The sequence below is a fragment of the Pseudonaja textilis genome, chromosome 8, assembly GCF_049901715.1.
Source record: "Pseudonaja textilis isolate UNSWEBS1 chromosome 8, rPseTex1.2, whole genome shotgun sequence".
NCBI classification, from domain to species: Eukaryota; Metazoa; Chordata; class Lepidosauria; order Squamata; family Elapidae; genus Pseudonaja; species Pseudonaja textilis.
In genome coordinates, this window is record NC_141997.1 from 5,337,102 (window position 1) to 5,364,320 (window position 27,219).

General features: G+C 34.5%; 1 protein-coding gene across 3 annotated transcripts in view; it reads right to left on the minus strand.

Annotated features, from left to right (window-relative positions):
* POLA1 (DNA polymerase alpha 1, catalytic subunit) overlaps nucleotides 1-27,219 on the minus strand; it is a 382,299-nt gene that overhangs the window by 48,632 nt on the left and 306,448 nt on the right. For all 3 annotated transcript variants that reach the window (XM_087938181.1, XM_087938180.1, XM_087938182.1), the window contains exon 36: nucleotides 11,951-12,044. In XM_087938181.1, coding sequence (XP_087794307.1) covers nucleotides 11,951-12,044 — 94 coding nt within the window. The remainder of the gene's footprint in view (nucleotides 1-11,950; nucleotides 12,045-27,219) is intronic.

Consider the following 27,219-nt stretch of genomic DNA (forward strand, 5'->3'; position numbering starts at 1 on the left):
AAAATGATTCATTTGTTCATTGCCACCCAATCATGCTATTGCAATGCAATTTATATGGATTTACCTGTCAAGACTACCCAGAAGCTTCACTTGGTGTAAAATGCAGTGACCCAGAATTCCAGAGTTGTTTATAGGAGGTGATAGATTACACTTGTATTGGTTTGGCACCAGGTTATCTAGAGATGCAGGTAACCCTATCCCAACTAGAGTTTGCCCAACTACTTCAATTGTTCTGGGAGTAGGTGATTGTCCTCCATTTTTGGGAGGTGGGGCAGGTCCTCTGGAATAGCCTCCCACGGGAGGATCCAATTTTATCTGCCTTCTGAAAATAGTAGAAAAATAGTGTACAAACTGAAAAAAGAAAACCAAAAAAGAACAATATACCAATTAGTGGACAAAAATGGAGTAATAGAGACTGATTTGGAAAAAAAGAAGGTAATGGTAAGAGAGTACTTTGAGAACTTATATAAGTAAGATAGTTGATCTAAACAAAATAGAAGAATATTTGAAAGAAGGAGTTTTACATCCGCTACCAGAGGACAAAAAGGAGATACTTAATAAAGAAATAACTTTAAGTGAATTAAAAGAAGCAATTAAAAAACAAAAAAGCAACAAACCCCAGGCCCAGATGGCTTTCCAAGTGAGTTATATAAAGAGATAGGAGAGGTACTAGAAAAAGTGTTGCTAGAGATCTGCAATGAGGTATTATTGGAAGCTAAAATTCCAGAATCATGGAAGGAAGCTTATATTACATTAATTCCTAAAGAGGGTGCAGATGCCAATCAAATAAAGAATTATAGACCAATATCTGTTCTAAATTCAGACTATAAAATTTTCATGACTGTAATGGCAGAAAGATTAAAGAAAGTGCTCAATGACAAAATTCACTCTGACCAAAACGGATTCCTTCCCATGAGACAGATTAGATATAATACGAGAACAATAATAGATATATTAGAATTTTATGAACTGCACCCAGGAAACAAAGTGGCTCTTGTTTTCCTGGATACACAAAAGGCCTTTGATCATCTTAATTGGGATTTCATGAAAAAAAACTAGTCTGATGAAATTTGGTGGTAATTTTGCAAAAATGCTAAATTCAATTTATGCCACAAAAAAGGTAAATGTACTGATAAATGGAAAAGCTACCAAACCATTTGAGATAAAGAAGAGTGTCAGGCAGGGATGCCTGCTGTCACCTCTGCTTTTTATAACAATTCTAGAAACATTATTGGACAGAAGTAGATCGAACAAAGAAATTAAGGGAACAAAAATTAAAAGCCAAGAGTACAAATTACAAGCATTTGTGGATGACATGGTCCTTGTCATAGAAGAACCAATAGATTTGGGACAAGTATTATTAAATGAAATAGATAAATTTGGCAAATTGGCAGGATTAAAAATTAACAAGGAAAAGTCTAAAATGCTAGTTAAAAACTTAACAAACAGTAAACCAAAAAATTAGAGGAAATGATGGGATTATAAATTGTGAATAAGATCAAATATTTAGGCATTTGGCTAAGACCTAGAGCATCAACCCTGAGGGAGGACAACTATATCAAATTATTGCAACAAATTGGAAAGGATCTGGAAAATTGGAGTAAAATGCAAATCTCATTATTAGGTAGAATAGCAATGATTAAGATGAATGTACTACCCAAAATTTTGTATTTATTTCAAACAATTCCGATATTATTGGATAAAAAATTCTTTAAAGACTTGGATAAAATTGTTATGAAATTCATATGGGCAGGGGAAAAAACAAGAACAAAAAAAATCTATCTACAAGATAATAAAAGCAGAAGTGGCTTTGGACTTCCCGCCTGGGAGACCTATTACAAAGCGGCAGCACTAGTTTGGATAAAGGACTGGATTAAATTGGGAAATAAAAGAATCTTAACACTTGAGGGCCATGATTTACAAATAAGGTGGCACACATTTTTGTGGAACCCAAACAATAAAAGCCATTCATATTTCTCCAGACACACTATACGTAAATCTCTGATTAAAATTTGGACAGATATTAGAAGGAACCATTACACTAAAATTCCGAGGTGGCTTTCAACAATGGAGGCGATGTTCCATTCCAACACAATGGATATTAGCAAAAAGCTCAAATACCACCAAATTCTAGGCAATGAGGAAAAGCTTAAATCGATTCAGGAGTTAGAAACCCAAGAAATAATTATTGACAATTGGTCCTACTTTCAAATAAAAATGAGATATAATAGGGATGTAAAAGATTATGGATTTGAAATAAAAGACACCCAATTAGATAAAATACTCCTGAGCCCAGAGAAAAATATTATATCTAAATTATATAATTACCTACTGGAATACGAATTGGCTGAGGAAATTGGGAAAGGACCAATGCTAGCCTGGGAAAAAAACTTTGGTTATAATATAGATCTGGACGACTGGGAGGAAATCTGGCAAAGGAATCTTACATTAACAAAATCAATACCATATAAGGAAAATCTATATAAAATGATACATAGATTGCATCTGGCACCGTCTAGATTAGCTATATATCCAACAGCAAACCCAAGCTGTTGGAAATGTAAAAAGAAATTTGGTACCTATTTCTACCTTTGGTGGACATGCCCTGAGATTAAAAAATATTGGACAAGCATAAGAATATGGATAGAAGAAATGATTGAATGCGGACTGGAGTGGAAACCAGAACTGTTCCTCCTGGGGATGATTAAAGGGGACTATTCTCCCAAAGTGAGATACCTGATCATCCACTTACTAACAGCAATGCAAATTTATTTGGCGCAATATTGGAAAAGGCCTAATGTACCACCGATACACATTATTATTCAAAAAATTTATGAATGTGCCGAAATGGAGAGGCTCACGCTCAAATTAAATGGGAAGGATGATTCAGAGTACTACCTGGTATTGGATAAATGGTGCAATTGGGTAGAACTCAAGAAAAAGAACGTACAGAATAAATGAACCCAGGAAACATATTATATATAGTTGTATATACTGAATAAATAAAGCAATGGTTTCAAGCTTCTCCTCTAATACATAAACATTATGAAGGTTCTAATGATTAAATAATACAGTTATAATCCAATAGCAATAGTAGAGTAACATGTGTTACTTATTTATTAATATGTTATCTATAAGAGACAAGGAATACTTGCCAATTATTATTTATTATTGTTTATTATGAACTATCAATCCTATTATCAAATGGAATAGAAAGAAATATGTTTACTGTCCTATTTGTATGTTTACTATTTTTTTATTTCTGTATACTCATAGGTTTATATCTTTTTAATCCATTGCAAATAAAGTTTGTTTTAAAACACACACAAAAAAAGAAAAAATAGAAAACAGAGCTTTCCCTGTGGGCTTTTGGAATCAGATACCATATATTGTTTTTAATTCTTAAATTTATATTTATAAGATGTTTTTATGTACAGTTATGGTATTTGTGTATCTTGTGACGCACTGAAAGTCTGTTGCAGAGGCATATAAGTTTGATTAATAAATAATATTCAAAAAGCTTGCTAGTAATCAGCAAGGATTGAATTCAATAAAATACTAATTAACTATATCAAGTTTAGTTTAGAATTTGATTTGATCTAAATAGAATTTAGGTAATTAGTTCATCTAATAATTAAATTTGCATTTAGTTAAATTAATATATTCCCAATTATAGGATTTCTCCCTTCCAATTAAATACAGAATTTGGACAGCCTTGAAGACCTGACAAAGGGCCTTTGGGCAAGAGCTCAGCTTCCACCCCCAGCTGTGGGTGCCCTTTAATGTGGTTAGAACAAACCTTTTCAGTATTATCTGTCCTTTACTATTTTTTTATTTGCAACATTTTATGTTTAGAGTCTGTAAACAACTCAGCCTCCTACTGGAAAAAATAAATCTGAGGAATATGTAAAACAAATGTCCTATTTTTGAAGGAAAAATAATTTGTTTTTTAGCAGAAATGAAATGCTAGGCATTCATTTCATGATGTACTTCCTCTCCTTCAACCCCCCCCCCCGCCCCCAAACACCAAACCATTAACTCCCTATAATATAGAACAAGATAGAAACATTTGGGAGGTTTCCGTAAAGATGGGATTGCGTATCTGGTTCTATTCAATAACCAAAGGGATGCATCTCAGCACCTAGAGAAAGCGTAATGCCACTTAAAACATTTTACTTAACACCTGCAAAGTTTTTTAAATTGTTATTCCATTTAATTCCATTTAATTCCATGTGGTTTATTTTTAAAAAAAAGTATTAAATTTAATTCATTAAATAATATAGCCCTATTTATGTTGGATAGTGAATATTTCAGGTAATTTTACTTTTTGCATAAAACTATTTGTATTTATAACTTAATTTTAAACAAGGCAAGTTGTTTTCCTATACTATTGCATATTTGCTCTGTGTTTTTATGTGAGGAAGGTTTAATAATTATTTGATGTACAATTTTCAGTGAAGTAACTTTAAGTTACTTAGTGAGCTTACCCTCAGAATATTTTTTCATTATTGTTTACCTTTTCTTTATAAAATAAACTCAAACCAGCTCATGAAACAAGAGAAAATTTCCTAGATATCTGAAAAACCAACTGGGTTATCAATCAATTCAATCAGGAAAATAATCTGGATATGTATTTTTATAATGGTCCAATTAGATTCCATTAATTTAAAATACAATATAAAGTAAAATTAAAAATGTCAAATATCGAAATTGGTTTTCACTATTCCTGTTATTATTTCAATCAATTTTTAAATAGGCAACCTACAGCTATAAAAACATGCTACAGCCACAATGAATAGCTCAAAAAGTTAATTTTAAGTTCATGTACTTGACATTAAATGAATTATTTGCTTTTATCTAATACATAAAATAGTTCTGGCTGTCATTCATTTTCCTTTATTTCTCCCGGTATATACATCTTTTGAAAAATAAAAATATCTGTTTTAAATGAAAATATTACAATTAATAACATTTTCATGTCAAAATAATTGTCATATCTGAAGTTAAATGAATTAAGATAGAAAACACATTTGACAGATATGACCCTGATAAGATTAATTTCAGGAAACACCAGAGGTTAAAAATAAAAATATAAGCAAACTGGATTACAGTTATCTTTGGCCAATATTTATTGTAAGAACCTAGTAGTAAAAAATGGAAACAACTACAATGAAAAATATCAATTAATATTCCTACTATAAAGATGTAAATATATCTATTCTAGTTTGATCACCCATATAAATATTTCATGAAGAATACCGGGGAATCAGGATATCTATTTCCTTTACTTCTAGGTTTTAACTTCAAATAATTCACAAGCTATACTAATACTGATATGCATATTCATGGCAAAATTATGGACATTACAAACTAGGGTTATTTCATTTAAGCAATTTAGCACATAGATAATATCAAGCAGGCATTTGCTAAATCAAAATGACACATTGATTTTTCTTATGTAATATTTATTAATAAGGCATACTAGAACTTTGATGTTGGCCATTCTGATGTAGCAAATTGTTTAAAACATTTGGAGATAACTACAGAACTTTTTTTTTTGTGCCTGGGTATAACTTATGAGAAGAGATGTACCTTTAAGTGTCTTTATCAGTGAGGCTATGTGGTTTCCACAGAAGCAGAACCAATTGATAAGACTACAACAAGCAACAGTCTGGCTGTTACCAAAAAGTGAGCTGTCCCATATTCACAATATCTCATTACCCTTATATTTTTCACCACTTTTCTCAATTGCATGTGATAATCAAGCAAATCAATCATGTTTTTAGAGTCATTATTGCATTGCATACACATTAACAGAATTATGCTTCAACTACATATTTAAAACAGACATTTTCTAAATAAGAGCTTCACTGTTCAATGACAATTTCTCATTTATTCCAGTGTCTCTAAATGACCAAATAGCTTTTTCTGTACTATCTCATCGTGCTCCTACCAGTATGCATCCATTTGTATCATCTAACAGAGTTAAATTTTTGTTCTGGGTTGCAATCACTCAGAATCTTGTGCATATTTTTTCTAGAACTCATCCTTGGGGTTTTAAAGAAAACTCAAAAAGCTGAATGGAAAAAATGGAACTAAAATTAAATATAAAGACCAAACTAATGATGACCACAATAAAAGCAAGAATCCTTAGAATTGGTAATGAAGGTGTTGAACTAATAGATAGCTTTTGCCTTTTTGGATCAACCAAATATCAAACATGCTGTCTCTTAATTTTTTTAACTAGCATTAATGTTTTTATTGTAAGTGTTAATGTTTGTTTTAATGGTTTTTTATTGTACACTGCTGGGTACATTCATGTATATGAGATGGGTTGCTATATGAACATTATAAATGAATGAAAGCCTGAATAAATAAAAATATCAACAGTAAATGAATAAGCAATCAAGAAATACGCCTCAGATTAGGATTTGACAGAGCAGTCAGCAAGGTCTTGGAAAATATACTCAGATGCAGTGATATGTCTATATCTGTAAAGATTAGAATAGTGCAAGAAATGGCCTATTCCATAAAGTATCCCTGTGGATACTTTATGGAACTGAAAGTTGGATTTTGAAGAAGCCAAATAGAAAAAAATAATGAGACTTTTGACTTTTGGTGCCAAAGACGACTCTTGAGAATACCATGGATAGCCAAGAAAACAAACAAAGGGATCATTAAACAAATCAGCACGTATTTCTCACTCAAGATCTCAATGGTTGGGGTGAAATTACCTTCTTTGCACATTTTATGTGAACAACTAGCTCTCTGGAATAGTCTCTAATGCTGGGAATCCCACATACGTTTAAGAAATGGTGCTGATATTCTCAAGATGGATTTATTTATTCAAAACATTTCTTCAAGTTCTGGACAGCTCCCAGTCAAAACTTAAAAACAACATATAAAACAATATTAAAACTATAAAACTAAACAGATTAAAACATTAAAAACAATAAAAACCTGGTTTCAACTCAACTTCTAATGTCCAGTCATCTAATATGATCCCGGTGCTTGGGGGAAAAGCCAGGTCTTCAAAGCTTTACAAAAGAATAAAGCCTGATGAACTTTCAGGAACAGTTTAGGAATCTTACCAAGAGGATATATTTATTGAACTATGTTGAATGCCCATATAAGCCTAACTTATATAGAATTGTCCTGTATACTGATGTTGTTACTTAGCTTTGGTAATGATATGTCTGCAAAAAAACAACCAAACTTAGAAAAGTACCAAGGACCTTGATTTGAACCTTGAGCTACAAATGTTCTCCTTTATTCCTCCTGTACAATGTAAGATGGCCAAACTATCAAAAACAAAAAGATCAGAAGAATTCCTGGTTACATCCACTTAACAGGTTTTAATTTTAAGGACATTTCTTTTGTAGAAATAGTTTGATTTATAAAATAATTTCTTTCATGAATGAAGGCAAATATACATGTCCCAGGATAATGTTGTAGGATTCAATCTGGGTCGGTCACTGAAACCAGAGGTTTGGTCTTCTGAGCTTTTGGACTTGTGCTGGAGCCCATCATCAGGGAACTCCTCTCTAGCAGTTATGCTTTGGGCTTTTCTGTGTCTGGTATTTATATGGTGACTGGTTGTTAGAGAACCATAGACACCATATAAATACCACATACACAATAACCCAAAGCACACACTCTGCTAGAGAGAAGTTCCCTGAGGATGGGCTCCAGCACGAGTCTGAAATGTCAAAAAACTAAACCTCTGACTTTTTTTGTTTGTTTATTGAATAAAAGTTGATTGATGAGAATTATCTCCATAGTATGAATATGTTTATAAATAAAAATGTTTGTTCAATAAAAATGATAGGAACTATATACAATAGCTTGAATTTATAATCTTAATTATATGAGCATTGCATTATATTATAAAAAAGAATAGAAGCCAAATCAGACAATGCCAGATTGAGACTAGAACTCCTATCTTTCATACAAAAAAAGTCTAATGGCAGTACTTGATAACCGGATTTCTTAATGTTGCAATTATTTCCAATCTGCAATTATACATTTGATAAATAGGAAGTTATTGAAATTAAAGCAACTAACAATACTAGCGAAAGCAGCTAAGAATACTAGCAAAAACTGAGGAGAAATTGAGATGAAAGTGACATAGCAAAGCAAAATAACTTTATTTTACTTTTATAAGTTACCAAATGCAGATGTCAGAAACATCTTTAGTTTTGTATTCAAAAAATGGAGGCCAGAAATTAAATCAGCATATCAAAATAAGGTAATATGTTCTTAGTTTACCAATTGGTCTTTTAAATACTCTCCAGTTCATAAAATAAGATTTTAGAAATTTTGTACTAGATAATTATACTTCTTGATTTTGTAATTAGTGGAACTACATGTAATTACATAATAATTATGATGGTAATTACATAATTAAGATGTATAATTATGTAGTAAAAAACATTATGGAAATAAAAACTATCAACTGTATAACCACAATACATCTACAAAAAAAATCTTTCCTATTGCTTAAAAACTGTATTTCCACCTTCAAAATAAATAAATAAATAAACAAACAAACAATAAGTAAATAACAGCGATTAGTCTAGTGTATCAATTACTTACTGACAATTAAAGAAAAATCTTATAGATATTAAGATGGTGAATTATCTTCTTAAGACATAATTATACTAATTTAGTGATAATCAAACATGTATTTTATCCTAAATCACAATAAATCAACTAGAAATCCTCTTGAGACATTTGAAACTAGCTAGAAAATTTTTAAATTGATGTTTCAGCACTGCAAATTTTGTTATTTCTTCAATACTGATGTTCAAACACTTCAGATAATACATAGTGCATGCCTTAAAACTTGAATTCTCTTTAAACTGTATTTAAGGCCTTTTCTATTCTATAAACATTTGTAAAGTCTGATTTATTTCTCAAGCTGAAATTGAGTATATTGAATATGGTAAAAAGATTTTACTTTCTAAATTAGCTTGATAATTACATAACTGCTACCTTTTCATACTAACCAAAAGGCAATTCATCCTAACAGTGTGCATCCTAATATGCACATAAATTCTTATAATTTTCTTTGTACCTAATGAATAATCTTCTTAATTTATAGAAATGCCCACTTTTTAATATTGTACTTTATTATCAAGTTTCTTTTGGGACAATATACAATTTGTATTTTTTTCCTGTCAACTGTTAGCAGAGACATATTGAAGATCCTCATTAGTATCACTGAAAAATACCACTATGATGAAAGCTCTCCTTGTATAGCTTTCTAGCAACTCATCCATAAAAAATCTCCACTTTGCATTGATATTTTGCACACCAAGTCATGAGCACAAGAGAAAAAAAACAGTGTTCAAATTAAAGGATATAAGCGAATATTCCAAGTTAGACTTTGCATTTCCTTGGAGGTCATACAGCTTAACCATTTCATTTTTCTAAATACAATTTTACAGTCTATTCATCCAAAAAGTTAACTGAGCATGTTTAGTATATTTATGGAGGACGAGTGTAAAATTCTGTTATAAATTTGTAAAAGTATTTGCTGAGCATGGATTTATTTTTAAAACAAATGCACAGTATAAAAATGAATATCGTAAAGATCTTAGAAAGAAGTGAAAGTAGTGATCTAAAAATATACACAATACTTTTAATATCCAACCTTCTTCAATCAGTGAGTGATTCAATCTAATCTAATCTTCTATTTTTATTTTAATAATTGGTATGATATATCTGATACTAGTACTAGAAGTCCTTAGAATTAAGATAATCCATTGCTAGGTTACAAAAACATTATGCAAAAGAACATAAAATAAAAGATTCAAAAGAAAATATATTATGTTCAAAAATTATTTTAGATCTATTCTTCATGCTATTAAACCTTGAAAAGTTGCTGAGCTTCAGACTATGTCTCGTAGAGCATATATCCACAGCCAGCAATTTTTTTGTAGCCTTGCAAGTTGCTACTTAAAAACTAAGCAAAATATATACTTCAGATCAGCAACATTTTATTATTAACCCATACCTTTTTCTTCCTGTTCCTTATTATAGCTCCCCAAATGCTAGTTGCATTTGTTAATTTCATTGCCCCAGGATGTATATTGGATTCTCTCAACTTGGATAAAACAGTCTCTCAACTTGGATACAACAATGCTATTTGTATACAACAATCTTCCATTGTTTTTACAATAGCTGTAATCATTCTGATTCATAATTTATTTTCAGAAATTATAATATCATTGGAAAAACTGCTCAAATCTCTTATCTATTGTTCTAATAATGGAAATTTAAGTAAGGAGTAAGTGAAAAAGTTTAAAATTCAGAGGTATGACAAGGAATGGAAAACATGTAGTTCTATATATACAGGAACACAGCTATAAAGGTAGTTCTTTACTTACTATGTCAATTAGGATCAGAATTTCTGCCACTAAGCAATGGGGTCATAAAGCATAACTACATCACTTAGCAACAGCAAATCCCTGCAGTCTCACTTGCCACTAAACTGAATTGAATCCCACTGTTATTAGGCGAAGCAACTTCCTCCTGGCTTTCCATGGTGAAGCTGGCAGGAAATTGGAAATCCTAGGCTCGCAAACAGGTCACTGGTACAAGGATGTGTGAAAGTTGTGGTAGGGCTCAAGGAGTGTGTAAAGGAGACTGGAGAGGGCGTGCAGGATGCACAAATGGTGAGTTAGGTGCCATGATGCCTTGGGAGGGTGTGTAGAGGTGCACAAGCGGCCTGCACAGAATGAGGGCAGAGGGGCTAAGGAAGGATATACAGGTGGGGGAGAATTATTCGTGACTTGTAACCTTCCCAATTGGCATCTCTACTGACTTTCTGGGGAAGCTGATAGGAAAGATCATAAATGGCGATCACATGATCACAGGGCATTGCAACGGGTTGTGGAATGTGGAAGAGAACTGAAGGAAAAGAGCTCAAATGTTCAGTCAACCCTCAGAAGTTAGCTCAGACAAAGTCCTGTCATAAGGCAGCAACAACTTGCAACCTTTCCTGCCAGTTTCCCCATTGACAGGGAAGCCAACAGAGAAGATTACAAAAAACAATCCCAAGGCTGTGGGGTACTTATTTCTAATTAGTTCTAAATGAGAACAGAGTGCCAAGTACCCATATTGTAATCTTATGTCTGCGGGAATGGTGGAGCAATATTTTACGATGGCTGGAAGTGGTTTATTTACAGGCTGTAAAGCACCCTTTCTGAGGCTATCATTATTCCAGATCACCAAGTTATGACAAGTTTTGCACAAGTGTATAATTTTATCTTTATATTTTGGATAGTTATGTATCATTTAATGTACATATTTATAAAAATGCATATGTAAAATACATTTCAGTATAAATATTAATAAATATAACCTCATTATGTAGGTAAAACTGAAAGTGTATTTTAAAAATAATAAAAAGATTAATTTTAAAAAAAGCCTCCAGCAAAGGGAAGGCTAAATCGTTCCCAATTACTTAAGAGAATGTAATGTTTCCCAGGCATTTCTTTAGGCATTGATTATTATGACACACATTTTCTTTCTTATATCATCATCATCATCATCATCATCATCATTTAATAACCCCATAATACCTTGCAGGGTGGAGGGTGGGCAACTGAATGGAGTTAGTAGAGTGTTTAATGGATCCCCTTCCTGTGCAGAGTTGCAGAGTTTTGTTCAGCAGATACATTCTCATTATGCCCAGAGACAGAAATATCTTCCTCTAGCTAGGATTGAACTCACAGACTTGTGAGGCAAGAGCTCCAACTTAGGCCACTGCACCACTCCATTTTCTTTTTTATATACAATTTCTTAATTCATGCAGTCAGGTACCTTTATGTATATTATGTTAACAGAATGAGGCAGATTGGCCTAACACCAGAAAATAGGACTGATTTTTATGATGCAAATTTCCACTTTAAACGTTCAGGGTAATGACAGTGTTGTAACATACCTTTCCCTGGACCAGTATATTTTTCTTTTGCATAGTCCACATCAAAAATATAATGGTAAAAGCATAGCTGGGTGAATAAGGCCTTGTCAGAGTACTGTAATAAAACACAGACACACATAAATAAAGTATGCTATTGAAAAACAGCTTAGACTAGAATAACCATACTCACATATAACTTTTATGCTATTTCACGGTTACTTATTAAGGCTAAATATTTGCTATTAGTTTTTATCAGTTGCCTTGGAAAGCAATTCAGTTAAATGTATATATGTATACTAAATAAATGTCTAAAAAATCCTCAACCCTCCTAAAAATCAGTGTGGAAACCTCTTGTGTTTATGTAGTATTAATTACAATAAAGGTTTTAATAGACTTGTTTTAAATCATGAAACTATACAATTGTTTTGCAGAAAGAAAAGAAGCATCTGATTACTTAATACATGCATTTAACAATGACTTTAGAAATTATACATGGTATCAGGAAAGTAAATTTCAATATAGTTTCATTCTAAAAGTATGTTTAACATACACTATATATTTTTGTACAATAAATACTTTGGAAAGGCATACATTGTATGTGAAATAACTCTGAGCTATGATTTTGTGACATCTAAGAGACCTTTTGGAGAATTTTATTCACTGGTTTACTGGAGATCACTTTAACTTAGATATAAAATGAAAATTTCCTATCAGGACGTATCTATCTTAATAGTATCCTGTGAGTTAGTGATTTTGCTTGAACTTACAGATTGTAGATAATGATTAGGAAAAATTACTTGGGTTGATAGATTAATCTGCAGAATAAGGCTATTACTCTCACAAACTTTTCATTGGTAGAAACTGAACAGCATGTTTTTTTTACTGTTGAAGATAAATATATTTTCAAAATCATTGCATGCTTTTTAAGTAAAAGTTTATTATTACAAGCACAAACTAGATTATTTTGCATCTTAGTTTATAAAGTAGAACTGTGCTTCCCAAGAGAACTTCTCACACATATGACATTATTTAATTGAAAGGATTTTTCTCTTTTTTATTTCTTGTATTTTTTAATGTATTTTTAGCTTATCAGATCAATGGAAATAGTTAGTTCCTGTTTGTCTTTGAGCTATAACTAGTTTTGGGCTGAAAAAAAATGCAGATAACCATGTCTTAAATGAATTAGTTACAGGAGTAATTATTGGTTACACAATACTTATTCTTCAATTAAGCATCCTTCACACAGCAAATAATGCAATGTGGAATTAATTTATATTTTTATAAGACTCAAGATTTCTAGTAGACTTGATTGTACTGCTGCGAAAAAGGATTATGTAAAAAACAAATTTACTGTGATTGTTCCTTTATTAACAGCCATATGGCAGGCAGGCAGGAATATAGTCATGAAATATATACTCTTCACTTATCTGACTACATGAAACAGATTAATTTTTTCTAAAGATTAAAAGTCTTTAGGACAGGGGTGTCAAACTCGCGTTGTCACCTGACGTATCGGAACTTTTCCCCCCTTTGCTAAACTGGGCGGGGGAGTGGCCAGCATGTGATGTAAGACCACACCTAGAGTACTGCATCCAGTTTTGGTCACCACACTATAAAAAAAATACAGAAAAAAGAAACCAGGATGATTAGGGGACTGGAAGATAAAACATATGAAGAACGGTTACAGGAACTGGACTTAGCTAGTCTAGTGAAGAGAAGGACCAGAGGAGACATGATAGCAGTCTTCCAATATTTGAGGGGCTGCCACAGAGAAGAAGGGGTCAAGCTATTTTCTAAAGCACCTGAAGGCCAGACAAGGAATAATGGATGGAAACTGAACAAGGAGATATTTAACCTGGAAATAAGGAGAAACTTTCTGACAGTGGGAACAATCAACCAATGGAACAGCTTGCCCTCAGAATTTGTGGGAGCGTCATCATCACTGGAGGCTTTCAAGAAGAGATTGGACTGCCATTTGACAGAAATAGTGTAGGGTCTCCTGTTTGGGCAGGGAGCTGGACTAGATGACCTACAAGGTCCCTTCCAACTCTGATTATCTGTTATCTGTGACGCAAACTTGACAGCCCTGCTTTAGGAACTCAAGTGCTTACATGCTCAAGGAACTAGAAAGCAAGATCATAAATTAAATATATGATACTAAGCTTTATAATAAAAGAAATAGGCCCCTGAAAGCATGAATGCTATAAAATATTAGATTTAAATCGTATTAATTAATCATAATCTACGTCATTGTTGTGCCTTATTATCACATTACCTGAATTTAAGCTTCTTTCAAAAATATATATTTCAGACGTGGGATAAGTGGGAATGTTTTGTTTCTTGACCAGAGAAGTGAAATTAGTGAAGAGAAAGATACAAGAAATATGATCTGTCAAGGATCATCAGTAGTTATATGAAAAGGATCATAAATAAACTGCAAACATATCACTGTGTTATTCCAGTTCAAGTGAACATTATGCAAAGCCCAGAATAGGAGTAAGAATTATAATCAAAAGAAGGAAAGAAGATACAGCTGTACCTACCAGTTTTTATACCTCTCGCTTGGAAAACCACCCTTCCCTTCACCATGTCCATAACCAATTCAAACACATGATTTTTAAAAGATACTCAATTTTTGACTTACTCATCTTTCATGGATAGATGGTGATTTAACCCATATTAAATTCTATGTGATTAACCCATTGCAAGATATTTCTTTTGTAATGATCACTCATTATGTAAGTGATGTAATGAGTAAATAGATTACATCCACATTCATTCAGTAATAAAGATTTAATGTTGATGTTTCTCCCTGACACAGCCCACTTTCTCTGTCATGATAACAAAGTAAGCAACAGTTACGCATGGCTATTTTTACTTCTTTTGACAAATTACTTCCTCACAAAAGACAAAATTACCTTTCTACTCACATTTACACATCTTAACATATTTTCATATTTTCCACATATGTAGTAGACTACCAAAATGTACAAATTAATTTACTCAGTATATATGTACAATGTACAATTGTTTACTTTACTTTTCATGTCAAACATAGCTACCTAACTCTTTCATATATTAATATTAAAATTGTATTCTTTGTTGCATTAGAGTAGATATCTAAGCTTTGCTGCAGATCAACAGCATTTTCAGTCAACATTACAGTATAAAAAGTGGTGTGTATTAATTCATGTCCCCAACCAACACAGCTCTAATGTTACTACACGTATTCTCCAGGTAGCTTATTATTAGATTTACATTCTACCTTTATTTTGTACAATTCAAGGTAGTATATATAACTTATTTGCTCGCAACAGCAAACCTATAAAGTAAGTTGGGCTGAAAGTGACTGGCCCCAACTGGCTTTCATGTTTAAGGAAGAACTAGAACTCATACCCATGAAGATTCTCAATCATCCAGATCATGATTGTCCGAAAAGTGCTTTTTCCAAAAGACAATTGGATTTTCTTGTGTATTTTTTCCTCTTTGAAAATATCTTCCTCATACCCAAGAAGCTTCTTCAGTTCTGAAGAATTGTCATATGTATTTCTATAGCTGTCCGGTTTGATAGTTATCAAACAAGGCAGGTACAGACTTCAACAGATAAAAAACTATTGCAACCAGCTGCCTTTCATTGAGGACGTGTATACTGCATGGGTCAGAAAGAGCGCTGAGAAAATATCTACAGACCCCTCACATCCTGGACATAAACTGTTTCAATTCCTCCCCTCAAGATGCCGCTACAGGGCATTGCATGCCAAAACAACTAGACACAAAGACAGTTTTTACCCTTGTGCCATCACTCTGCTGAACATCTAGTTCCCACAGTACTGTCTTATGTCTAAGCACTCTGCTGAACATCTAATTCCCACAGTACTGTCTTATGCCTAAGCATATTTACCCATGTAGTATGGCTGTATTACTTTTACCCTCATCTGTTCCACTACCTTTTCTTATTGGTATCATTATGATGATGATTATTACATTGTTTTGCATGTACACTAAGAGCTACTTGGCCAATAACATAGTCTATTTTATTCTGTTTTGTCCTTCCCTGTCCTATCCTATCCTGTCCTGTCCTATCCTACTCTACTTTATTCTTTCATTATTGTTTATATTTACACTTATTTATTTTGTTTTTATTGTTTTAATGTCTTTAAATTGTTTTAATTTTTTATAATTTGAGAATAAGCCATCCAGAGTTAGTTGATTGAGTTGGGCAACTTTACAAATTGAATAAACAAACAAACAAAATTATATGTTCATGTAATCATAGCTAGACTATTATAATCAGTGATGGGATTCAAAAAATTTTACTATTGGTTCTGTGGGCATGGCTTGGTGCTCATGTGACTGGGTGGGCGTGGCTATGTGACTGGGTAGGCCAAAAGACAGAAATTCACTTTAACAATGTTCTTGCTTAGCAACCAAAATTTTGAGCTCAATTGTTGTTGTAAGTCAAGGACTACCTCTGCCTTCCTCTGCATGGCAGCCTTGCCTAGTAAACTCCTTTCCTTTTCTGGGAATTTCTCCAGTGTGTTAGAGGCACCAAAATAATTAAGATTTTATAAGGTCTCCTGCTGGAGCAGGGGGTTGGACTAGATGACCTCTGAGATCCTTTCCAGCCCTGGATTGTTGTGCTATTTCAAAGCATCCTCTGAAGCTGCATCTAGTGCCAGGGTTTGTGGTCCTTCCTTCCTCTCCTTCTTCTTTCCCTCCCTCCCTCCCTCCCTCTGTCCGTCCATCCATCCATCCATATCTCGTTCACTTTCCCTTCCCTTCCCTCTTTCTCTTTCCCTTCCCTCCCTCCCTTTCTCTCTTCCCTCCTTCTTTTTCTCCCTTCCTCTCCCCTCTTTTCTTTCTTTCTTTCCTTTTTCCTTCCCTCTCTCTCTTCTCCCTTTCCTCCCTCCCTCTTTCTTTTTCTTTTCCTTTCTTCCTCACTTCCCTCCCTTTCTTTCTTTCTTTTTCTTTCTCTTTCTTTCTTTCTTTCTTTCTTTCTTTCTTTCTTTCTTTTCTTTCTTTCTTTCTTTCTTTCTTTCTTTCTTTCTTTCTTTCTCTTTCTCTTTCTTTCTCCCATACCCTTTCTTTCTCCCTTCCCACCCTTGCTTTCTTGTCTCCCTTTTCTCTCCCTCTCTCTTTCTCTCTCTCCCCTTCCCTTTCAACGAAGCCAGCGTACTTACCGCCCCCCACCCTGCTATTCCCTTCCCATTCATTATCAGGGAGGCACAATCAGGTACAGGGGAGCTTCAACCCCCTCCCCTTCCTTCTGCTAACAAGTGCTTGATGCTGTTTGGCTGCAGCACCTCCCCCAAACCCCCCATACCTGCGATCAATCGCACCATGGCTTCTGGCTGCCAGCATTGACAGCTAGCCGATTGGCTGGTGGCTAACTGAGTAGAAGACCTCCAAGTTCCCTTCCAGCTTATTCTATTCTATTCTATTCTATTCTATTCTATTCTATTCTATTCTATTCTATTCTATTCTATTCTATTCTATTCTATTCTATTCTATTCTACTCTACTCACTTAGACTTATATACCATTTTATAGTGCTTTACATCTCTCTCTCTAAGCAGTTTACAGAGTCAGCATATTGCCCCCAACAATATGGTCCCTCATTTTATCAATCTCGGAAGGATGGAAGGCTGAGTCAACTTTGAGCCTGGTGAGATTTGAACTGCCAAACTGCAGTCAGCAGAAGTAGCCTGTAGTACTGCACTCTAACCACTGCACCACTGTGGTTCTTATATAAATGTATGATGCAACCACTTTTGAAGATAATTCACAATTCTGCATCATGATACTGAAGATTTACGAAAATATGGAGTAGTAGAGGACAATGAAAAATATTAAGATATTAGAACCATTTTCTCCAAAAAAAGAATACAGTACTTGTGCCTATTGAGCTCAGGAAAAAAGGAAATAGGATTCAATTTCTGACAAAGTAATGTATAAAGCATGCATTGAAGGACAAAAGTGGGACTAAGCTTTTTTCCCCTTCAAACAGTATGGTCTACACCAGTGGTTCTCAATCTGTAGCGTGTGGACTGCTGGGGGACTGCAATGTCAATCCAGGGGGTCCATGAAGGCTTGAAGAAATGTTGATTTAAATTTTGAATTATGTGTTGATGGTTTGTGGCCATGGTCTGTGGCCCAAAGGTATTTAAAGGGGGTGCTAGCATTCCAGCAACCCTCCATTCCAACCAATAACTCTGAGACAGACATCTCTCAAAAGTTCCTTTTATTTGGATAGTAACTGGTACATCTGTGTAATCCCAAATCTGAAGTTCCGGGACTCCTTACAAAAGTAAAAACTACAAATCCATCTCCTATTCCCATCACTACATCACATGGCCCAATCACCATCCGTCCCAAAGTAAGACTTCCTTTTCACTATGCGCAACACTCCCTGACCTTGAATCAGCAAAAGAATTTTATTTTGTCTAACTAGATATACTCAAATGAATTCCCTCCTCCCACTTTCCCAGGGTCAATTGTGCAGTGTGGGAGCATCAGATCTCAATATGGCTTCCAAAGCTGACAGGGGTGAAGAAACGGTTGAGAACCACTGATCTACAAGTATCCAATAAGACTGATTGGTGATAAATTCTTGATGGATAAAATCAGGACAGCTTCAGTATTTAAAACAATATTGAAGCTCTACTGAAAATAACAAGTAACTAGGGCATCATGTTAATTTCTTTGGCATTCTGTCAGCAGCCAATTCAGCCAGTTTATCTAAAGTAAGACTAGACAGTAATTGATGAAGCACCACCTTGCATGATTTTTCTTTCAGCAGTGATCTTGTATCATTTGTGGCTCAATGACCAATTCCCTGTCTCCTTATAAAATGGGATTATAATGAAATTGAATCCAGATAGATAATGTAGGAAATTACTTATGCCATTAACTTATGTTAGCAATGGAGCCTATAATAAAATATTGCAATAGTGAGTGCTCCTCATTAGTCAAACCAGCCAATTAGTCATAAAAGTAAAGTAACTAGATATAAAAAGCACAGTGAGAACAATAAATGCAAGATTTTGAATAGCTGTTCAATTAAAATGACATTTAAACATGGGAGAGGAAATACTTGGTTACCTGGCTGAATCAACAGCTAGTACTCTGAAATGGATATGAATTAAAGCTGAATTCAAATAAACAGATTGCCATTAAAATAACTGAATATCTGTGGTCACTTTATATTTCTTAACATTTTGAATTTGTTAATATAAATGTATGAGATTTCATACAGAGCAACTGGGAGTAAAAGGAAGATATATATTTAAGGGTCAAGACAGAATAGCAAAGTTATGTTAGCATCTGAAAAATTTAAAATGCAGGTTGGCAGTGGTATAGAAAAAAATGGTAGAATATGATTACTTATACAGTTTCAAATTCATGTTTTGCAATCTTTTCCAAGAATATTACATTACTGGAATTTCACTATCAGCTCTATAGTTATATCAAGAATGTTAGTTAGCAAAAATAGGCTATTTTGTCACATTGAAAATTCCTCTTATTTTAAATAGTCAACATTCTGCATAAATAGTCTATGATCTATTAACAAAATCAATGTTAAAAATATTATATATTAAAAAGCTCCAATCAAGAAATTGCATTTTAAGTTTTTAAATTTTGTTCCTTATTAGCTATTCTATGAAATGCATCATCATTATATTATTATATACCACTTATTTTTAGTAAATCGTGATTACTGCTTCCTGAAGAAGGGGAAAAAAGAGGACGTCAGTGATTAAGTTATTTGTTTAGTTTTTGGGATTCAGCAGTAATTGCTGGTACACATCTCCCTGACTGCACACAGGCAGCAGGTTGAATAGAACACTGAAATTACCTCCTTCATAATAGTTTGTTTTGATAATGTATTGTGTGTCGAGATGATGAGAAACAGTTGCTGTCAATTTGATTAGCCATTATATTTTTATGTTAATTGCCATTATTGGATCCATTCTGTTTAGTGTCACTATAGAAGCCATACAATGTTAGCATAAATAACAAATTGGAGTAAATTAGGAAGATATATTTTTGCCAATTCATTTTAATTGCCCCTCAGTCCTTCCGTTGGTTAACACAGCTGTTGACCCATAATAAGCACTAGGTCAATATAGCTGCTTGTCAATTCAGAAATGCAAAGTGCTATGTTGCTCGTAATGGATATACAACCACCTTTGCCAGCCATCTGAAGCAAGCAACTGACAACCCAAAGGCAGGAATAAAGCATCAGCTATGGAGTATAGTGACCTGATATTATCAGAGAGGCTAATTGAAAGTCACTTCCTAAATGGGTAAGATTTTTTTTAAAGTTAGGCACACACATATATTTTTAATTATACCAACACCTTCTGCCCTGTGGCACCTAGCATATTTTGCAATTAGTAATAAATAGAAAACAAAAAGCTGTAGAGATTTTAAATGTCAAAGACAATTAAGGAAGATTAAGACATTTCTATGTGTGGGTATACCCGTCAAGGAACAGAATCTTGTTGAGAGAAGAAAGTATCTTAAAAAATTACGGATAAATTTGATACAGGTAAGTTTATGAATAATAGATTTTAACAGAATTTTTACCAGAAATGTCATAAGTGTTTTTATTCAGCTTTCATGAAATCAGAAAACTAAAGAATATTTTTTTTATTTGCCTGAATCATTTCCTTTGATTTTTTTTTTTGGGGGGGGGGGCACTTAAAATTCTTCCTTTGGTATTGCTTTAAAGCTGCCTAAAGTAATTGCTTGCACTAATTAAAACTCAATTTTAAAAACTGAACTTCAGCATTGAGTATTGAGATTAATTTTTATGTTACAAGTTAACAGAAATAGCAGAGGCATTTCCATTCCCTGTATTAGCCAATATTTTATAGTTGTGTCATATTAATATAAAATTATTTACAAAACTGGTACATGAGCACACACACACAAATGCACACACGTATATATCATACAAAAATCATACATAGTTATTAGCTTATATACATGCAGTATACAAACAAATAAGTGGATACAGTTGACAATTACATTCTTCAAAGATAAAGAAAAAAGAACAAGTCCTTTTGTGCATACTTGAAAGATGAACAACAGTCTGGCTGCTTTAATATTCCTTATTAGGCTTGGCTACACCGTGTCGGAGGAAAAAGGCACGACATTCACTACTTTGTAAATGTTCTGTCCTTTTTTTTCTTAAATATTTTACACTTACACATCATATTTTACAGATTCAGAGTGATTTTTATTATTTTGAAATATGCATATAACAATAGAATAAGATATGAAAACCACTCACTAATATACATGAATTAAGTAACTAACCAGTTTACAGATTTGTGAGGGCATGATTGCATAATTAACATGTATTAATTATATACATTAAAATGGTAACAGTCCCCTCAATAATTCATTTTCTTTCCCTACCCCCAATTCTTTTCCTTATATTTCATGCTATGAACTATAAAATAGATAGGGGGAAAAGAGATTTTGTCAAGTCTATTAAATTGTTTTGTAAAGAAGATAATTTCTGCAGGCAAGAGAGACAACTTATTTGTATTACTTCAATTAGTTCTTATACAAAACAGAAGCACCACTTCATTAATCAACGGCTAGAGAAAGACTTACTTTTACAAGAAGTCTTTTGGTAATTTGATTAGAAAGAATGGTGACTCACATTATCATCTGATTCTGCACATCCATCAAGCAGACAATTTAGGACAAATTCTTTTGAAACAATTTAAGTTCTTGTCAGAAAATTGTCTCTCTAAAAAGAGACATTTTTCTACAGTGTGCAGAATGACTTGGTGTTTCAGCAAACATCTCTGTGTTCTATGTTCCTCTATCTTTTCCCATCCCTTACCTTAAAAGATGCAGAAAATGTAAGATTACCTTTATTTTAAACGAAACCTTAGGGTATGTATAACAACATATTATAGGCAGTCCTTGACTTACAATCACAATTTGAGACCAGAATTTCTGTTGCTAAGCAGGCAGTGATTAAGTAATATCCAATTTACAATCTTTTTGGCCAGTTTGTAACCAAATCACTGCAGTTGTTAAGGGAATAATGCAGTCATTAAGCAAATCCAGTTCCTACACTGATTTTGCTTGTCAGAAACATCATAAAGAGTAATTGACTGAAATGGGTGGCTATAAACATTTAGTTAATAAATAAATGTCAGTTGTCAAACGTCTGAATTCTGATCATCTCACTATGGGGATGCTGCAATTGTTGTAAATTGAGGATTACCTATAGTTACCATCTGTTGAGATGAAATTAAATAAGGATCTGTTACAAATTTGGGGTATTAATTTTTACAAAATTGTTACTGATTTCATTCTACATTTAGATTACTTGACTACTTTTGATCAGGTCTCTTTAACATATGACTTTTTTGTCTTCAGGTAACAAAGCAAAAGGACTGCACTCTCGGTTATTTCTCATGTGATCCTGAAGGGAGTGCATTTGGAGAAAATGTAAATAAATTTTCAAATAAAATTAATATCTGTTCTTATCTATTTAGCCCATCTATCAAGATCAAATATACCATATTAAATTGCCAACAATATGAAGAACATAATAGAACATAATATCACAATTGGGACCAGAATCTTGGTCATTAAGCGAGATATTAGAGGACTGTTTCGCTCAATGATCAGAATCCCATCACTTCCAATTGCTGTCCAGCAGGCATGGAATTGAAATCCTTTGGCAGGCAGTTCTTTCAGCCAGCCTTCAAAGCAAAGTAGCTGTATGCCAAAGGTTTTCAGCTCCAAACAATCAGGTGGATAAATGTCTTCAGAGGCCTGAGGCACTGGTGCAGCCTGTCTTTCTACTCTATGGTTGTAAGTTGAAGACTACTCATAATGGGAACTTTTAGCTATACAAACTTTAAAAAGACCTATTAGATCAGAATTACATCCACAAATGACTGGATACACTAATCCTACAACCTATCATAAAGGATATTGAAGAAAAACTTTGCTAGAGGTTTTTCCCCCCTCTTAATCTTCCCACAGAATAGCAGCTGGGTTTCCTTGAAAAAGAACCTACTCAAGTTGTGGATGAAATCTTCCAAGACCTAAGATACCCAAAAAAAAAAAAAATTCCACAGAGATTCTCAGGAGCTGTGAGTAACTACAGCTAAAGTGGCATTAGGATTTGATTTAGCCTATATGCAAGAGAAAATAAAAAGAAGAAACAAAGACAAGGAAGTCTAGAAGAATTCAAAAGACTAGAAGTAGAACTACAAAAGAAACTTCAAAATGGAAGTCTTAACCAACAAATGGAATTAATTAGACACAAGTTGAATATACTTGTGAAAATTTAGCACTACAAATAAAACAGAATAGTCAAAAATTTTCAAAAATGTAAATAAACTAGGGAGATGACTATCATATAGACTAAAAAGCCAGAAAGAAAGAGGTTGGATTAATAAACTTCAGAATGAGGAGGGAACTATATATTATCAAAGCAAAGAGAAAAAAATAATAATCCAGAGCTTCTCCAAGGAATGTATGATGGCAACAAGCGCTTTACGGATGAAAATGTTACAATGTTTTAAGAAAGCAGAACTGCCAAAAATTTCAGAGGAAATAAAACGTATGCTAAACACAGATATAGAAATGTCAGAACTAACAGAGGCACTGAAAAAAACAGAACAACAAAACACTGGACCCTGATGCACTGCCAGTAGAAGTGTTTAATGCAGTATTAAAAGAAGCCAAAACACCATTGTCATGGACTGAAGCAAATACTGTGTTGATCCCAAAAGAAAATACGGATTTAACAATAATTAAAAACTATAGGCCTATATTGCTTTTAAACTTGGATTATAAAATATTTATGGTAATAATTGTCAAATGGCTAAAAAGATAACCTGAACAAATTTGTACATGTTGACCAAAAACAGCTTTCTGCCAAGAAGACAAATACGAAATAATACAAGGACGATATTGGATATATTGGAGTATTATGAAGTTCATAGTGAGAAGCAAGTAGCGTTGTTATTCTTAGATGCACAAAAGGCATTTGATATGTTAATTGGGATTTTATGTTAAGACGGATAAGTTATAAGGACTTTGGTGATAATTTCATAAATATATTTAGGACTATCTATGCCAAACAAGAGACTAGAGGTGTAGTTAATGGAGAAGCGACACGATATTTTCAAATCAAGAAAGGCACAAGACAGGGGGGCCTGTTATCACCGCTATTGTTTATATTAACTCTAGAGGTTTTGACGAGAATGATTCAAAAAGACAACCAAATTAAAGGCTTAAGCATTAAGAAAGAAGTTTACAAACTGCAAGAGTGTGGGGAAGTAGCTGGCTTAAAAATCAAGAAAGATAAAACCAAAATGTTAGTCAAAGATAGTCAAATGTACAAAAATGATCTGGTCAAGAAAATAAATATCCAAATAGTGAAGAAAGTGAAATACTTGGGAATACAGCGAACAGATTTTTAAGCTAAAGACAGTGCAATATAGTGGATATGATGACTCCATGTAAAAAGAACCTGCAAGGAAACTATGTTGTAAATAGGAAAATATATATGTAAATAGCACCAACCTAGTAATGTAGAATAAGGAAGAGATCAATTGTTATATGTGGTTTTATGTTATAGCATGTATGACAAAATAATTGCCAAGAAAGTCACATTGTGTTCAACTATTTAATGTTTTTTCAATAAAATTTTCTAAAAAAAAAGAATCGCAAATATACAAAGCAAATTGCTTGGTTTTCTTCAAACATATTTTTATGATGTCTCCCTTGGATGACTCCTCAGATTCTTCCTTGGAGGTCAGCTCAAGGGAGGATAAGCTCATTCCTGACACATCAGGAACAATGTTAATTGATAACTCTGAATGGCCAGCCAAAAGAGATTTATGGAAGCAGTGGTGGGATCCAAAATTTTTTACTACCGGTTCTGTTACTATCAGCTCCATTGTTCTATTAAGGAAACTTTTTTACATGCAAGCAAAAGACAATCTCCAAATATGTAAAGTATATTACAGCATCTGAAGTAACATTTCTGATCTGAGAAAAGAACATGTATGTTCCAGTGATCAGACTCAAATTATTTTACTACCGGTTCTGTGGGCATGGCTTGGTGGGTGTGGCAGGGGAAGGATACTGTAAAATCTTCAGTCAGAGGTGATATTTGATGGTTCTCTGAACTACTCAAAATTTCCGCTACTGGTTCTCCAGAACTGGTCAGAACCTGCTGAATACCACCTCTGTATGAGAGGCTTTGGTTGGGGAAAGCTTGAAGGGGCAGACAGTCAATGAAGAGCAGGAGGAACGGACTTCTACGGTGGATTTGAGGGCAGAGAAAAGACAAGAGCAATGATATCTGCCAGATAACTTGGGAGAAGGCATGCCCATCTTGATGAGCTGCAGCAGAAAGCTATTTATCATAGCAGACAGAAGGAGGCATTGCTGGGAACAACGTGTTTGGTTTCTGGCTGTGTGCTCCTTGTGCTTCCTGCTTGTCTTTGTGCCTTGAAGACTCTGACTTCTTTTGCCAAGTGAGCTCTTGTGGGTGTATTTCAGTTTGGCCTGGTGGATTTAATAGCAATAGCACTTAGACTTATATACCGCTTCAAGTGCTTTACAGCCCTCTCTAAGTGGTTTACAGAGCATATTGCCCCCAACAATTTGGGTTCTCATTTTACCCACCTCAGAAGGATGGTAGGATGAGGCAACCTTGAGCCTGGAGAGATTTGAACTGCCAAATTGCAGGCAGTCAGCAGATATAGCTAAATTAAATGTGAGTGAGTGGGGCAGCACAATATTGGACAGCTCTAACTATTGCTCCTTTCTTCACTCTGTGTCTTTTCAACATAAATTCTTTTTCACTAAGCTTTTCTTTTGCTATTATGTGATCTGTATAAATTTTAAATACTATTTAAAGATATGTTTTTGGTATCAAGAAAAGCTTTTTGAAAGAGCATAATCTGGTAAAATTTGTTTTTGTAGGGTTTATCTTTCTGAGGTTAACTATTAGATATGGTACTGGGTTTAAGCTATTTACTTAGGTTGAAGAAAAAATAGGCAGGGGCAGAAAACCCTAGATGAATGCAAAACAGCATGTTGGGCTACCCTGTTTGGATGATGTTAGTCAGAAAAATTCAAATCAATAGTTCTAGAATCACAGAAAATAAATACTAAATATTCCCAACACAGAATATAGCTTAAATGTTGCAATTTTAAATATTTAATTTTTTATTTCTTAGTGTATAGTGCGGGTATCGGCAGCCTGTGGCAATTTTAAATATTTAATTTTTTATTCCTTAGTGTATAGTGCGGGTATCGGCAGCCTGTGGCTCCCTGCCCCATCACTGGCTGGCTCTGCCCCTTGCCTGGCCTGAGAAGCTAAGGGCGACGGCAGGGGATAGAGAAATGGCCGGGGCTCATTCGCCGGTGCCTCACTCTTGCTGCTTGTTGGTGCTAGACTTGCCTTCTGGCACTTGTTGGTGCTGGGCGTGCCTCTCAACCGACACTGACCTCACTAACATGAGCACTGGTGAGGTAGGAAAGGGAGGTGGGAACAATGGAAAGGGAGACTGGTCCGCAATGCCCAGCCGTGGCTTTAAGAAGCTCAGGACAGCAGGAAAAGGGGGCTGGCCCCGCCAAAACTTGCCTGGCCACCCCATGGGTCAGGCTCGGAGAAAGCTGGAGCATCACCCATCAGGCGGTTTCCTCTCCTCTCTTTATGTCTCTCTATCTCTGTTTGTGTGAATGTCTCTCTCGCGCTCTGTCTCTGCATCTCTTCTCCCTCTCTCTCTTGGAAAGCTGTGGCTGGACCAACCCAGAAAGCTCTCTTAGGGGCTCTTGACTATTCCTTTTATTTCTTCTTTTTGGAAATCTGGGCTGGTTGAGGAATGATTGCCAGCCACGGCAGAGGCTTCCCTTCAGGTGACCCTCCTCCCCCTCTCGCACAACTGGGGGCTGTGGCAGGGCCGGGAGGGTGCAGGGAGGGTGAGTGCCAAAGTGCAGCAAAGGCACATGCGAGCAGGGCAGTCTCTTGCTTAAGGAGGTTCTTAACAGGACGCAGCTTCTCTCCTGCACTAAGGCTCCAGCCCTTAGTGTTTTTCCCCCCCCGACAGCTCTTTGGCTGAGCATGGAGGGCGCGAGATCCAGCCCGAAGCAGCAGGAAGACTGCCTTACGTGCAAATGTGGTGTGAAGGCAGTACAGGGCCGCTTCGCTCCTGCACTAAACTCCAGCAACCCTCCTCCCCCTTCTCCTCTCGTGACCCCCTGGCCAGCTGTGGCAGGGCTGGGAGG